At 42.9% G+C, this 16405-nt stretch overlaps 1 protein-coding gene across 1 annotated transcript in view; it reads left to right on the forward strand.

Moving 5' to 3' along the window:
* Positions 1-16405, forward strand: part of TMC3 (transmembrane channel like 3) — a 1325854-nt gene that overhangs the window by 919922 nt on the left and 389527 nt on the right. The window contains exon 17 of the mRNA XM_044067925.1: positions 487-597. Within this exon, the coding sequence (XP_043923860.1) occupies positions 487-597 (111 nt within the window). The remainder of the gene's footprint in view (positions 1-486; positions 598-16405) is intronic.

Consider the following 16405-nt stretch of genomic DNA (forward strand, 5'->3'; position numbering starts at 1 on the left):
TGTGTGTGTGTGTGTGTGTGTGTGTGTGTGTGTGTGTGTGTGTGTGTGTGTGTCTTTGTATGTGTTTGTGTGTGTGTCTGTGTGTGCTGTTTGGTCTGCTGGCCAAGTCATTTCCTTTCCTGGGAAAAACTTTGCTGATGTGAACATTTGATGAATGGCCATTCGATGATGTAGGTTCAAAGAATAGCTGTTCACTATAAGTAGAGTTCAACAAACTGATATAAACTCAGATTCAGCATAGCAAACATTGCAATGTATTTGACAGCTAATAAAGGACAGGGACGGTTATTGCACAAAATAAACAAATTTAGCATACATTTTTCTTTTAACTGAACACTGACTGGTCTTTGAATTGTTTGGGGTAATCGTGGCTCTGTAGCTTCAATATAATAGCTATTCGTTTTGAATATTTTATGCCTACATGACAGCTTTCAGTCATTGAGTCAACATTTTAAATGCTAACTGTAATGTTTGTTTATGTTTCAGATCTAATAACTTTTATTTGGCAATGCTTCTGTTTATGTTATTCCTATGCATGTTGCCAACAGTGTTTGCTATTGCAAGATATAAACCTTCGGCATCCTGTGGACCCTTTAGGTAAGTACTTTATTGCATGAGACTATGTACTATAAACTTCTGCTTCAGTAAGTCATTTATTCCAGGGTCTGTGCTTGGTGTAGCCATGTATTCACACACAACAGGCTAAATAATAACTAAATTGCAATAAATAATGGCATTTTCAATGACATTTGCTTTTAAGTTCAGTAAATATGTTTATTTATTTACTTGTTTATTTTACCAGGTAGGGGGACTTGTCTTGTGACCCTTTTCAGCCACAACTCAGGTCACATTTGGCAATAAATGCAGTAGTACAGTTTGAATATTTGCAAAACAACATGGCTAGGATTCAGAACATATATTGCTGCTAGTACTATGTGGGCAATGCTGCAGTGCCTAATACGGCAGTTATAATGCGATTCAGAGACATGGTAATCTGCATGGAGCAACATTTAGTCTGCATCTCATTATTATGGATCTGAAATGAACACTGCTCAGTTCCGGGTAATTCTGCTAAACCTTTTCCTGCTAATCTATGCAGTGCAGCTGCATGGATACCTTTAAACATGTACTTAGACACACACACACACACACACACACACACACACACACACACACACACACACACACACACACACACACACACACAAATATATACACATATACACACAGATACAGAGGTATAGATCGACTTACATGCATACATATGCACAGACTGCCCCTATACACAAATGGAAATATGTGCAGCAGTTAATGTTTCTTTCTTGACTGTGTACACATTGGATGTTTTATTGTGATCCACTGAATTAAAAAAATACATACAGTGCACTGCAAACCCCACTTAGGTATAGATTCTCTCTATCACTCTCAGTCTGTCTGTCTCACACACACACACACACACACACACACACACACACACACACACACACACACACACACACACGATTTCAGACAAACTGGGAGTGATAGAGAGAATTTGTGCTTGAGTGGGGGTTGCAGTGTACTATGTATGTTTTTCATTCAGTTTGTCACAATAAAACATCTGATGTGTACAGACTCAAGAAACAGTAACTGCTGCACATTGTTTGTGTGCACAGGGGTTATCTGTGTATATGTATGTACGTCTGTCTATACCATTGCATCTGTGTGTATATGTGTCCATGTGTGAGAGTGCATTTCTGTGCAGATGTGTCAGTCTGTCTGTACCTCTGCATCTGGGTGTGTGTGCATGCGTGTGTCTGCGTTTTAGTCTTTTTCTGTGCCTTGGAACCTCTTTGTGTGAAAGTGATTTTGTATGGGCGTGTGACTATATGTTAGGGTTGCCACCTTTTCAGTTGCCCTAAGTGGGACATTTTTTGTAGAAAGGTGAGGTTTTGCAGGACAAAACATATCTAAGGTCACTGCAAAGAACAGAATTTCACTTTTTTGCCAAAATAAAAGCTTATTCCTATAGAATTTGAGTTACTTATTTTATGTAGGTGTTTTGGATGGGAAATAATTGTTTCATGCAACTATTAAAGAAAACTTAAGAAATATTTGTTGTCCTAAAATCTCAGGACATCTGCCATTTTTTAGTTTTTTTTCCCACAAGATACAACTGCCCAAAGACAGACTGTCCCACGCAAAGAGAGACAGATGGTAACCCTACTGTATGTGTGTGTGTGTGTGTGTGTGTGTGTGTGTGTGTGTGTGTGTGTGTGTGTGTGTGTGTGTGTGTGAGTATGCATGTGAGTGTGCATGTGCATGAGTGATTATTATTATTAACCCTTCTAATTATTCTGGGGGATTTTAATAAGGCAAATCTCAGCAATGAACTTCTTTCATTTACACAGCATATAAACTATCCTACCAGAGACAGGAACACACTGGATCATTGTTATATAGTGTTAAACATGTTTATTGTGCTGTCCCCCATGGAGCTTTGGGCTTCTCTGACCACTGCCTGATTAATTTTCTTCCTGTCTATAAGTGCAAGTTAAAATCTGTTAAACCTTTGATCAATACAGTGAGAAGGTGGACTATTGAGGCAAATCAGAAACTGTAAGCCTGCTTTGATTGTACAGATTGGAGTGTCTTTCAAGATTCTGCTGCTAACTTGCATGAACTGTCAAAATAACATCTTATGTCAACTTCTGTAAAGATATGTGTGTCTCCACTAAGACCTGGCTAAAATTTAATAACAGCAAACCCTGGTTTACTGCTAAACTTAAGCAGATTCATCAAACCAAGGAAGATGCCTATAGAAGTGGGGCTAGAACACTTTTTAGACAGGCAACAAACACACTGACAAAAGACATTAAAGTGGCTAAAAAGAACTATTCTGAAAAGCTGAAAAAAAAACAGTTTTTAGCTAATGATCCTGCATCAGTGTGGAAAGGTCTCCAAAACATTACAAACTACAGGAAACCATCCCCCTAAACTGCAGGTAATTACCAGCTGGCTGATGACTTGAATGCTTTTTACTGCAGGTTTGATAAGCCTGAGGCTACAAATGACACTGTTACCAGCTCTGTCAGTGTTCAGACTTATATGACTCCCTTCCACACATTCTCACATTCAGCCTGCATTTGGATGGTGCAGGGGTAGCATTGTCACCTCACAGCAAAAGGTTTGATTCTTGGCTGGAGTGCCTTCTGTGCAGAGTCTGCATGTCCTCCCTGGGTTTGTGTGGGTTTCCTCCAGGTGCTCCAGTTTCCCCCCACATTACACAGACATGCATCTGGAGTGTTTCTCCCTGGGCCTCTGCTGAAAATTAGCTTAATTCCAAATTGGACTTTCCCGGTTAACAAATGTTAAATAAAATTAATTATCTCTGAGGAGGATGTGTATACATTTTTTAAAAGACAGCAAATTAAGAAAGCAGCTGGTCCAGATGGGGTTTCACCCTCCTGTTTAAAAACATGTTCTGATCAACTAGCTCCTGTCTTTACTCAGATTTTTAATAAATCATTAGAGCTGTGTGAAGTTTCCTTATGTTTCAAACAAGCCACAATCATTCCAGTGCCTAAAAAATCCAGTATAACCAGACTGAATGACTGCAGGCCTGTTGCTTTGACATCAGTGGTCATGAAGACTTTTGACAGGCTGGTGTTAGCTCATTTGAAGGATATTACAGCTACTTCATTGGACCCCCTTCAGTTTGTTTATTGAGAGAACTGGTCAGTGGATGATGCAAGTTAATATGGGCCTGCACTATATCTTGCAACATCTTGTCATCCCAGAGACATATGTAAGGATTCTGTTTGTGGACTTCAGCTCTGTATTTAATACAATATTTCCAGAACTTCTTCACTTGAAACACTCCTAGCTTTCCATTCATGCTTCCACCTGTCAATGGATTACCAATTTTCTAACCAATAGGAAACAGCAGCTGAAACTGGGGAAATTTACATCTAGCTATCGCACCATCAGTACAGGTGCTCTCCGGGGATGTGCGCTCTTCCCACTGCTCTTCTCTCTCTACACTAATGACTGCACCTCTAAGGACCCCTCTGTCAAACTTGATACAACTATCATCGGTGTCATCAGGAATGGTGATGAATCTGCATACAGACAGGAGGTTGAGCAGGTGGCCACTTGGTGTAGGCAGAATAATGTGGAACTGAACAATCTTAAAACTGTGGAGATGACAGTGGACTTTAGAAGTGGTACTGCAATATCACCCCCCTTTATATTTAATACTGCTGTGTCAGTTGTGGAATCCTTCAAGTTTTTGGAATCTATAATCTCCTGGGACTTGAAGTGGGAGACCATTGTAGGACCCATCATAAAAAAGGCACAACAGCGAATGTACTTTCTGCAAGAGCTGAAGAAGTTCAGTCTCCCACAGGAACTGTTGATTCAGTTCTATACAGCAGTCATTAATCTGTTGTCAGCTCATCCATAACAGTGTGGTTTGGATCTCTGTCTAATCATGACAAAAATAGGTTACATCGAATAGTCGGGTCTGTTGTAAATATCATTGTTCATAGTTCATAGTTTAGTACTAAGCTAACTGCCCTTGCAAGCCATTTTAAGCTTAGTCAATTATCCCTTGTGAGACTCAAACCCTGCACTTTGTGTTTGTAAGGCAAACATCTTAGCCATTAAGCCACCCTCCCTCCCTGGTGCTAGTTTGCCCTCCTTACAAGACTGGTACTATTCCAGAGTGATGAAAAGGGCAGGGAAGATCATCACATCCAGGCCACCATCTTTTTGAACTATTACCATCGATCAGGTGTTAAGCCGCGGTGGTGCAGCAGTAGCATTGTCGCCTCACAGCAAGAGGTTCTCCCGTTCGATTCTTGGCTGGAATGCCTTCTGTGTGGAGTCTGCATGTCCTCCCCATGGTTGAGTGGCATTCGAAAGACATGCATGAATCGGTGTGCCTTCATTGAAGGTTGAGCATCAGGCTGGCACCTCAGCACCGTAAAAATCAACTGCCAATCATTAGCGGACCAGAGTTCCGCTGTGGCTACCCCTAACTGGGAAAAGCCGAAAGAAGAAGAAGACCATCGGCCAAGTGTTATAGATTAATGCACACGAAAACAAGCAGATATGAGAACAGTTTTTCCCACAGACCGTCAAGTACATAAACGGTTAACTCGGCTTATTAGGTTGGCGTATTCTTGTTCCCAAGCCTCCGAGGATTCTGCAGTATTGTTTACATATTGTTAATACTTGTTTCTTTCAGAATTTATTTCAATATTTCTTGTACTGCCTTGCACTTTGCTCCTTGTATGTACATGTATATGTATATTTACTTTTTTGTCTTGTTCTTAATAGTTGCATGTATGTCGTTTGTCCTGTTCTTAATAGTTGTATGTATGTCATTTATGTAATTCATACTTGGAGAGTCACTGAAATCGGAGTCAGATTCCTTGTATGCGTGCACACTTGGCCAGTAAATGTTATTCTGATTCTGATTCTGATCCTGATATGTGTGTATACATATGTGTGAGTTTTGTGTGCATTTATTTTTAAGTGACTTTGTATGTGTGTGCGGCATCATTTGTGTGCATGTGTGTGTGGGGGGGGGGTGAGTGTGCATGCGCATGTATATGTAATTGTGTTTGTGTGTGCATATTTGTGGGTGTACATCTGAGATTCTATATATGTGTGGGAGACATTCTCTAGGGGATGCTATGGAGGTTTGTCAAAGTAGTGTTACTGCATTAACTCAAAACAGTGTTCTTTGAGGAAGCATTTGAAAAAAAGAAGTGGTTGAAGAGTTTGATATATTGTGAGAGATAGAATCCCATATAGCTGTCTTATTTGGAGCTGGACGTTTTTAAATTAGTATTGTGTCACAACAGAAGTGAGTTATCTGAATCAACCAGTAAGCAGTGAGTCATGTTGCTGGGTTTCCTCCAAACTGGAGAATTAACTGAACTGTCATCAAAGTTGTTGGAGGATACAGCCACTACCTAGGATGAAAGCCAGGCTATTCAAAAGAGACAATGAATTTGTGTCTCATACTACCTTCCAAGAGACTGTTATCATCCCAAGCGACTGCTGTCATCCTTTAGGCTGTGTAAGTCCGAGCTAATACTGCAGTCTTGTGCAAGCATGACACTGACAGTACCATTTTGAATGATCTCGGTACAGCTACGCTGCCTGAAGATATTGATATGGACAATCTAGTGGAATTCTGGGAGGAGATATTCAGAAATTTTAAGTAAGGCTGTGAATTTAAATCCTGCCCAACTTCTGTTTTTGAATAAGCGCATAGGACTCTGACCTCCTAGGAAAGTTAAATCTAAATTGTTTAATTAGGCAGATAAAGAGCAGTTTCTTTTGGCAGATAGAGAAGGGAAGCATTTTATATTGGTCACACATAAAGTTTACCTGAATCAAAACTTTTGTTATAATAACATGAGGTGATGAAAATACATTGCACATATTAAGGTTTTACACTACACAGATTCCATCCTGACTTTTTTAAAATACTTTTTGGAGTTGTCTGTACAGTGATAAAGGATGACAATATAATTTACCATGGTAGAGTCAGGCCAGCAAGTTCTTGAGGAGAGTTTGCTGGGGGAGGTGGCTCCCAAGCTGCATAGCAGAAGGGTCAAGATGGTTATTATTTAGCAGAGACCACAACAGACACGTCTAAGGAAATTATGGGACCTGGAAAGTTCACTCATATTCCTAAAAGCAAATATAATCTGCTTTTTGACAGCCTTTTGTCAATGGACTCTATTGCAGCCCAAGATGATAATAGAGCAACATACATGAAGGCAGAGGTCAAGCAACTTTGCTGTTCTGGGGAAGGTACCAAGATTCAAACCCAGAACACACTTACACCATTGCCTGACTGCACTGACTGGGGAGAATGGAGAGTGATGAGTGGGTGATATTAACAAAAGGTAGGGTGGAAAACTTGTAAGGTCTAGTCAAGACGAAAGTGTATTTTTAAAACGTTATGTAGGGGAAATGACCGTTAGTGACAATGAGCATGTAACTTAATGTTTCTTCCTTTATATGCCAAGTTGTGTTATATTAAAGAGTGAAATCATCAAAGGATGTGGGAATTGTGAGAAATAAATGTTTTCTTGCTCTCACGTTTTTGTGACACTGATTCATGTATGGGACATCTGCTCAAAAAGCTCGGCTGGTAGACTTTACAGTGTAGCAGAAGTTTTTTTGTCATTGATTTAATGGTTATATATGTGCCTGTTATCATTAGGTGTCAAATTATTTAAGTTGCTAAAGTCTATGTTATTAATAATGGTTGCATAAATTCAGTGCAAATGTTTTTATGCGAGAAATTACAGTTGCTAGGAAGCTTGCTTATATCATGCGGATAATCAAAGACAGAAGTTTGCATTTTTATTAAAAATCTTTTGCATGTAAAAAATGAAAACAGCTAATGCAGATAATACCCCGGATTCATTAAGCTTGGTGCAAGGCTGGTGTAAGGCCTGCGCCGGCCGTGCGGCGTATAAATGGTGTAGTAGTGCCATATGCATATTAATGAAGGTGCGCCGCTACCACATCCACGTGCATAGGACTCGTGCGCGAGTGCATGGGGCATTACTAAACTGCACCCAGAGGCGTGTCAATGTCGACTGGCGATGAGCAACCTAAACTGCTGAATATTATAGCCTGCCTGCAATAGTAATCGCACCTATCAGTGTCCGTGGATAATGAAACGTATGCAAAGCATGCAAGACAGTTCCCTGCCACACAAAATGGAGAACCAAACAGAAATGCACGCAACATAATATGAGTTTCCGTCCATGGAACAAATGACATTTAAAATCGTGTGTCTGTAATGTACTGCACTGTCAGAAGTTATACCCAGTGGAAGTGAACCGCATCATGTCAGTGCGCCACCAATACACACATCTAGCCCCATGGGTATGGTCACCAGCAGTCCCACAGTGGTAGTGATAGTACACAGCAGGGCAGTTGTGGCTATATAACAACCGTAAAGAAACCTGACAGTCCATATTGTATATCAAACACACACAAACATATGTATATTAAAATGTGCTATACACATGAACAGGAATGTAACTGTCACATACACATAGGATGCTATATGCGGAACCGGGATATCCAAAAGTAGAACCCATGCATGCAAATGCAATATGCAACAACCCCTGTATAGCACATAACCTGCACCCATGTCCGAATGTCCACCAAATCCAGATACCAGCCTTGCGCATCCGTACACCTACACATAGCGGGTATTCCCCATATGTAGTAGGAAGTATCATCCTAGGCAGTGTCCGGATTGCAAATATGTATCCCACGTTTGTAAACATCCCATCACAGGTACGTAAATCCAAATGACCGCGCGTTAATGTTACAGCAAAATGTGTGTACATCCCGCGTGGGATAAGTAACCTGTTGAAACCTCAGAGTTGTTTACACGCCACGGTGTCCATTACTGTACACATCTGGACAAAACATGTATGTGTAGTCATGGTACTGTTCAGTTTCTACACAGACATGCAATTCATACTACGCAGGATGGAACAGCTGTCCACCATGCAGGTCACCCCACTAGGGTTGCCACCTGTTCAGATGGCCAAGGTGGGACATCCCTTGTAGAAATGTGAGAATTTGCAGGATAAAACATACCCCCGGCCTGTACAAAGTACAGAATTACATGTGTATGCCAAGATAAAAGCTAATGCCATAGCATTTAAATAGCTTATGCTATCCCAAATAATAGTTATGTGTACCAGATACAAAATACCTGTATCATGCAACTAGTACAGAAATGAAGAAATATATCATTGTCTTAAAATCACAGGACATTTGCCATGTCTTAGGTGTCGTCACAGGACACAACTGTCCAAAGTGGGACCTCCCCTCACAAAGAGGAACAAGTGGTAACCCTACTCCCCACTGAATTATTGACAGTATATATTCAACTCAATCACATACCGACACCACCTCTCAACCTATTACAGCAACAAAACCTGGACAAAGCCTAAAAGGATGGGTGGACAAATAGGGACAGATGGAATTACTGCTCTCACAAGCTTTGAAAGTTCATGGAATAATAGTATGTACATAAGCAGGAAATGTGAAGGATGTGGGGTAGTCCCCAGTATTACAGAGGTCCGTACATATATACTGTAACAAGCCATCACATATGTTGACTGTACTACTGCATACCCGTAGTTAATTCATAGGTAAGTCATGTGCAAAATAATAACCCTCGTAAGAATGAATACAGGAAATAGTCAAATGTGAATGGGAACACCACTCACCATGGATTATGTATCGTAACCGCCCCCACCCATATTATGTATTGCCAACATCATAAGCTGCTGGCAGGTGCCCAAACACCTGTGTCTGTAAACACAGATTAAATGTTTAAAATGGACAAACCCTGTCCATGTGCTTTGTCTGACATTTGAACACGGTCAGGGCAGTTCCGTTCACCAGGCGGACAAGCCTAAACCCAGATCACCACATGAACACCCTGACAATTAAAGACCTGTATGTGTCAGGACTATAAGCCTTTGGGTTCTGAATATCCCTGCAGTGATGAAATATGCAGCGTGGGTCCAGAGCAGTAGGGAATAGGGAATGTGTAACATGTAGTACCGCATTTTTCCCAGCAGGAGAATGGATGCCTGTGACGTAAGTGAAGCGGTGAGGCATGTGTTAATGTAGCTATGTACTATGGGTATGCATATAAATGAGTCAGAACACCAAACGTATAGTGGTTACAGCATCCGGCCAACGTGAATGCAGTCCCGGTTGAACAACGACTACAGCACATATAATGTGAAAGTGTAATGAATGCGTCTGCTGTACAGACAGTTAAATATGTAAAGGTGAACGTGTGTTTCGCAAACGTCCGTTAACCATATTACAGATAATTACTGGTACTGTCACAAGTAATAAAGCCCATGTAAGCACAAAGACTTAGTAAACATATGTAACCCACAATAAGGATATGCATGCGCGCCTGCGCGTAACCCACAATAAGGAAATGCAAGTGCGCCTGTGCGTGTGTGATCCGCTCACAGCATAGTAAATGAATGCTGTTTCCCCCATGTTAGTTATACATGGCTCAAACCTGTTAACCTCGTAAAGTATGAAACCGGACAAAGCCATGCAAACTACCAGTACAAATAGGGACAAACCCCAGATATGTGCCAGAACAAACATAGAACGTGGATAGAATAACGGGTGTGTCAGTAGCAAGGATTCTCCGAAGGGTATGCAGTCGTAACCTGAACTGCTTGCCAGAAATCCCCACTGTAAGTCTCAAATGAAATGCCACGACATTGCCAGATAGACACAGGTTTATTTAAAACACAGCGAAGATAAAGGGGCAAGCAGCTGTACACTCTGCAACAATCTGTATAGTGGAAAGGTATGGTATGGATATAGATATATGTGTATACACATAATTCACAGATGTAAACCAAAGCAAGTTATGAAATGAGGATTGTACATGTATATATGTATACACAACAGACTTATGTCCCGTAGATATGACATATGTACATAAATAGGCGACGTTATATCTAATATGGGTAGACAAACAGACATGCAGGAAAGGTGAATAAACCGCAGCATTCCAAACCATTGGCCAGAAAGTGACAGTCCAGCAAGTTCTACACTTTAAACATGCAGATAGGTGTCCATTGCAGGACTCCAAAAATTGAATCTTACGTAGTGTCAACCGACATTGATGCAAAAGAAGTGACCACAGCAAATACGAAATAGCTGTACATGCAACAGTATCAGGTGCAAGGGTGACGACACATGTGTCGATAGAATGTATGACGTACGAACTGATATCCGGAGAGTGGGGAGTGCATATAAGTGTCTCCACACTTCAGTACCGCACACATTAAACATGTGTAATGGGTACTGTAGAGGGTTGTCAGGTATGGGAATCATGGGTATGCAGAAATGGGCCTAGGTGTTGTTTGGCAGGGATTCCGTAGGCCCGCCCTGTGGGAGTGATGTGGGTATAGCACATGCCTATATTCTCAGTAATGGGGCAAACCATCCACTGGATATTGCGGAAACCATTTTGGCAATATGTAGGGCCCTATATCAGTGTCATGTAGGCGATTATCATGGATGGACATGCGTGCGACCAAGATGGTACCCATAACTGGCAAACTGTCAGAATAACACAGCTGCACTAAGGCATAGTACATGAAATACAAATAGGGACTATATTAGATATACCCCAGACAAAGTCAGAACATTGTGAGAATACTGGCGTACCCATGAATACGGATGTTATGAGTGTTACTAATCATGTAATGGAAATGTCAGTCACTATTATCTACCGCACAGTCCGTAATGCCTTGCCAGCAATTTCCCAGAAAGGCACATCACTATGACAAATGTAACAAGGTAAAACGTCAGGGCGTTTACCCATAATGTGTACAGGTTAGGGGTATGAAGGTAACCTGTCCAAAATACATGTACAGAACTAGTGATACTAGGTGGACAGGTGAGAAGAAAGACATCAGGACAAATGAGAAAACATGTACAAGACACACGGATGTACTCCGACAAATGTGAATGACAACGTATGCCCTGTGAATGTCAATGTGGAAGGTTAATAGACACAAAAGTAATGTGTCCCTCAGGGTGTCATACAGTGTCACCGTAACAATGTCCAGTCCCCCAGACACGTACGTGAGCTCTGCCACTGACGGAAAGCGCAAATACCAGCACACACATATGGTACATGATAGACAAATTAGTGTGGATAAGCAGCTGTTGGCCTGTGTGAGGAATACAACTGTCTGGGTGGGTGTGTCCTGCAATATAAATGTAATGGCATGTGGCCTGTGATGCCGCCATACAGTGTGTGTATTGGTGTCAGAAAGTTGATATTTTGTTACAGACACATATGCCGCAACTGTACAAATTTACGCAGAATGTGCAGAGATCTGCCTCATATGTTTGGTGTGTTCCACTTAACAACAGTAACATTCTGGCACTTTCATGATAACTGAAGACATGAAATAATGACAAACATGTGAGTAAGACACCAAATCCAACAGAAAAGCCATACTAATGCAAAACCTATTATTGTGTCAACTATCTGCGTTTGTAAGAGCAACATGTCAATACTGCCCCTATGTGTCCCACTATCAGATAAGGCCTTGTCCAGCAACTTGCTCTAGGAGGTGGAGTGGCATGAACAGAAACAGATCCATGTGTGAGGAAACAGCAATATCGACTGCAAGATAATGCAGAAGGTATGAAATGCACTGCAGTAGGACATGCAGTACTGTCCGCAGGTATGTACAGTGTACACGAGTACAGTGAGAGTACAGCAAGGATAGATGTCTGCCAAGATATACAGCAAACGCGTGTAAGGTCATGTAACACCACCCGTAACATGGACAATGTTGGGAGTTGCAACATACCCCATTGGTATGTGAAAGCTATGCAAATATGCGATACATGAAACAGTCAGCTGTCCATGCAAGAGCAGAGTTATGGGCAGAAAATAGATTTTTTATATATATGTATATATATATATATATATATATATATATATATATATATATATAGAGAGAGAGAGAGAGATACAGACATACACACACACACACACACACACACACACATGTGGCAGGGCTGGTAATCGAACCTACACATGACTACCCTATCACACTACAGCATGACACATTTACAGAACACACTACCGAGATTACTAAACACAGCAGGCACACAGGCATTCTACTAGGTGTGTGTCAACATCCGCAAAGACAAAGACGTCAGCAGGATACATCTGTGTTGTGAAGCATCTAAAAACATAACCTGAGTCCCCAGGCGGATGGGAGCATGCACACACACACACACACACACACACACACACACACACACACACACACACACACACACACACACACACACACACACACACCTGGCAGGCCTGGGAATCGAACTTACACCAAACTACCCTATCACACTACAGCATGACGCATTTACAGAATGCGCTACCGAGACTACTGAACACAGCACTCCCAGAGGCATACTTCTAGGTGGGTGACATCATCCGCAAAGGCAAAGGCGCCGATAGGGAATGTATGTGTTGTGAGGCATCTAAAAGCATTACTGTGTCCCCAGGCAGCTGGAAACACACACACACTTGGAAGGGCCGGGAGTTGAGCACACACCTACCTACTCTAACACACTACAGCATTACGCATTTACAGATCGCGCTACCGAGATTACTGAACACAGCACTCCCAGAGGCATACTTCTAGGTGGGTGACATCATCCGCAAAGGCAAAGACGCCGATAGGGAATGTATGTGTTGTGAGGCATCTAAAAGCATTACTGTGTCCCCAGGCAGCTGGAAACACACACACACACACACACACACACACACACACACACTTGGAAGGGCGGGAGTTGAACACACACCTACCTACTCTAACACACTACAGCATTACGCATTTACAGAACGTGCTACCGAGATTACTGAACACAGCACTCCCAGAGGCATACTTCTAGGTGGGTGACATCATCCGCAAAGGCAAAGACGCCGATAGGGAATGTATGTGTTGTGAGGCATCTAAAAGCATTACTGTGTCCCCAGGCAGCTGGAAACACACACACACACACACACACACACACACACACACTTGGAAGGGCCGGGAGTTGAACACACACCTACATACTCTAACACACTACAGCATTACGCATTTACAGAACGCGCTACCGAGATTACTGAACACAGCACTCCCAGAGGCATACTTCTAGGTGGGTGACATCATCCGCAAAGGCAAAGATGCCGATAGGGAATGTTTAGAGAGTGAGCGGTCTGAAAGCATATCACCATCCCAAGGTAGACGTACACAAACACGCCAGTGCTGTCAATGGGCCAACTAAATATCTACGGAGCACAACAACACTGAATAGATACGGGATGCGCCACAGACAGTACACCCTTTGAGAGAGCAACAAGTGTGTTCAATGCAGGCATCCATCGTGACACTGAAATTGGACATCTGGTGCCTGGATGACCACCATGGCTATACAGGATGTCAATGGCCATGCTCACACGCTTAGTATCACATGTCTATTTGGAATGTACTGTGTGTCCATCTACACAACGGCGTACTGGGCATGCTCACACACTTAGCTGCTGCAAAGGGCCAACTTGCATGCACATGGAGTCTAATCACGGAAGGGTGCAGTGTGGAATGTACTGTGTGTCCATCTACACAACGGTGTACCGGGCATGCTCACACACTTAGCATTTGCAAAGGGCCATCTTGCATGCACACAGAGTCTAATCACGCAGGGGCGCAGTGTGGAATGTACTGTGCATCCATCTACACAACGGCGTACTGGGCATGCTCACACACTTAGCTGTTGCAAAGGGCAATCTTGCATGCAGATGGAGTGTACACACAGAAGGGCACAGTAAGGTATAACTGCCCTCACGCACAGGGCGGTCACACATGCAGTGACCTGTACACACACAGCTGCCATCACAGCTGTCACAGGTGCAGGTCATACACATACACACTGCAGTGTACACTGTAGCTGTCAAGTCAGCACCATGTTGTTGGTGCAGCACTACACAGCCTTACGGTCCAACAACACCATGTGACACATGACCACTGGGCTGTACAGTGGTGCACACCAGCTGTGCAGAGTACACACGTACCAACAGGGATCCAACAGGTGTTATGCATTGCAATGATACCAGTATACATGAACAGGTCGGCTCAAGACATACCATGGCCCTTACACAGCTGTGACACCTGACTGTTGCTGTACACCAATGAACACACGTCTGGGTATGCCATACATGTGATTGTGTGGATGTGTGCATGGACTGCACACACAACACATACATACATGGCCTTTGATGTACCTCGTGCATAACACTGGCCTAATCAGTGCTACACACGCGAATTGAATGTGGGCCCATGTCTGTTGAATGCTCACACTACAGGGGGTAGCAGTGTTGACCGGGATACATACCCTTGTACTGGTTGCCTGTGACACCCGTGATATCATACCACAGTCCATGTGTTATGTATGTCAACACACATGTCCAACAATAGCAATGCATACAAACATGACAACAGGAGACACATGTGACATCTGTACTGTGCATGCAGCAAACATGCATGTGCAGTGGCCGATGTCCATAACATAGTTGCACCTACCTACAACATGCAGACGCAATGCAGACCCATCATTGACATCTGTATACGGTGACATACAAACAGCACGTATGGAGGGATGTGTGTACATAACGTGGTGAATCACCTGACTAGATGTATGTGTACAGGGGGTGGCTCACAGTTGTGTCACACACCATCCTATCATGCCATGTGCTAACTGTACACTATGTCACTGTTACGTGACGGTGCTGACATAATGCATACACAGCGGTCAGGTGTTAACAACTATATGTCATATGGCACCTGTAACACCTACACCCTCTCATGTGTATATAGCAGCACATTTGCCAGATATAGCGTTGGTACACATAATGCAATCAATACCGCTGCATGTCCATCAAACGTGTAATCATATGGCTGGTGTATCATTCCCATCACTGCCATGTGTGTCCAAATGTGTGACCAGGGATGCCACATATCACGGGGAATATGTCCCAGTTGCTACACATCCCTGTACACCATTGTAGAGAACTGTACACACGTCAGTGTGGGAAGTATGACGTTCGCCGGTGAGGTGCTTCACACACATTGGCTGACCGTATACACATGTGTGGTCACCACAGTGTGTGTGTGTGTCTGTATGTATGTCTGGTGCTTGGTGTGAGTGTGTATGCTAATATACAGTGGGAAATTACCACTGGCCCCACGTGTTGACTAACCCGTAATGGTGATGCATTGCACAACCCTGTTGATGCCATAGTTCCCAGCCATACTGGCTACCTGTGCATGTCCCTTCTCTGTGACATGTTGTGTGGGTGCATAGTACTGTGAGGGTGATGACCACAAAGGCAAGGGTCCCCAGCTGCACACTATGGGGTGTGCATTATAGTGGTGTATATCACGTTACAGGGTCCTACTGCTGCACAGTGTGGCTTCCAGCTACCAAGTGACACCTCACATCATCATTGGCCAGACCGCTGTGTACAACCTCTGCACCATGTCACCATACCTGTAATGTGTCCTGCTATGTATGTCACATCTCTGTCCAGTGTAGCCTGTGGCACCGACCACATGCGTCAGGTGCAGTATATGTGCGGACATCTGTGTCATGTTTGTGTGTCCAACAGTCAGGATGAAGGTACATGTAGCATGCTGATATTGCCAGACATGCCTGTGTGTACTCCACAGTTACACGTGGGGGACTGCAAACACTGCTACCTGTAGGCACATGCAAGTACACCATAGGAGGGAACCAGGGTATCACAACC

Source organism: Protopterus annectens, chromosome 3.part1 (assembly GCF_019279795.1).
Source record: "Protopterus annectens isolate FY-2018-M chromosome 3.part1, PAN1.0, whole genome shotgun sequence".
NCBI lineage: Eukaryota > Metazoa > Chordata > Ceratodontiformes > Protopteridae > Protopterus > Protopterus annectens.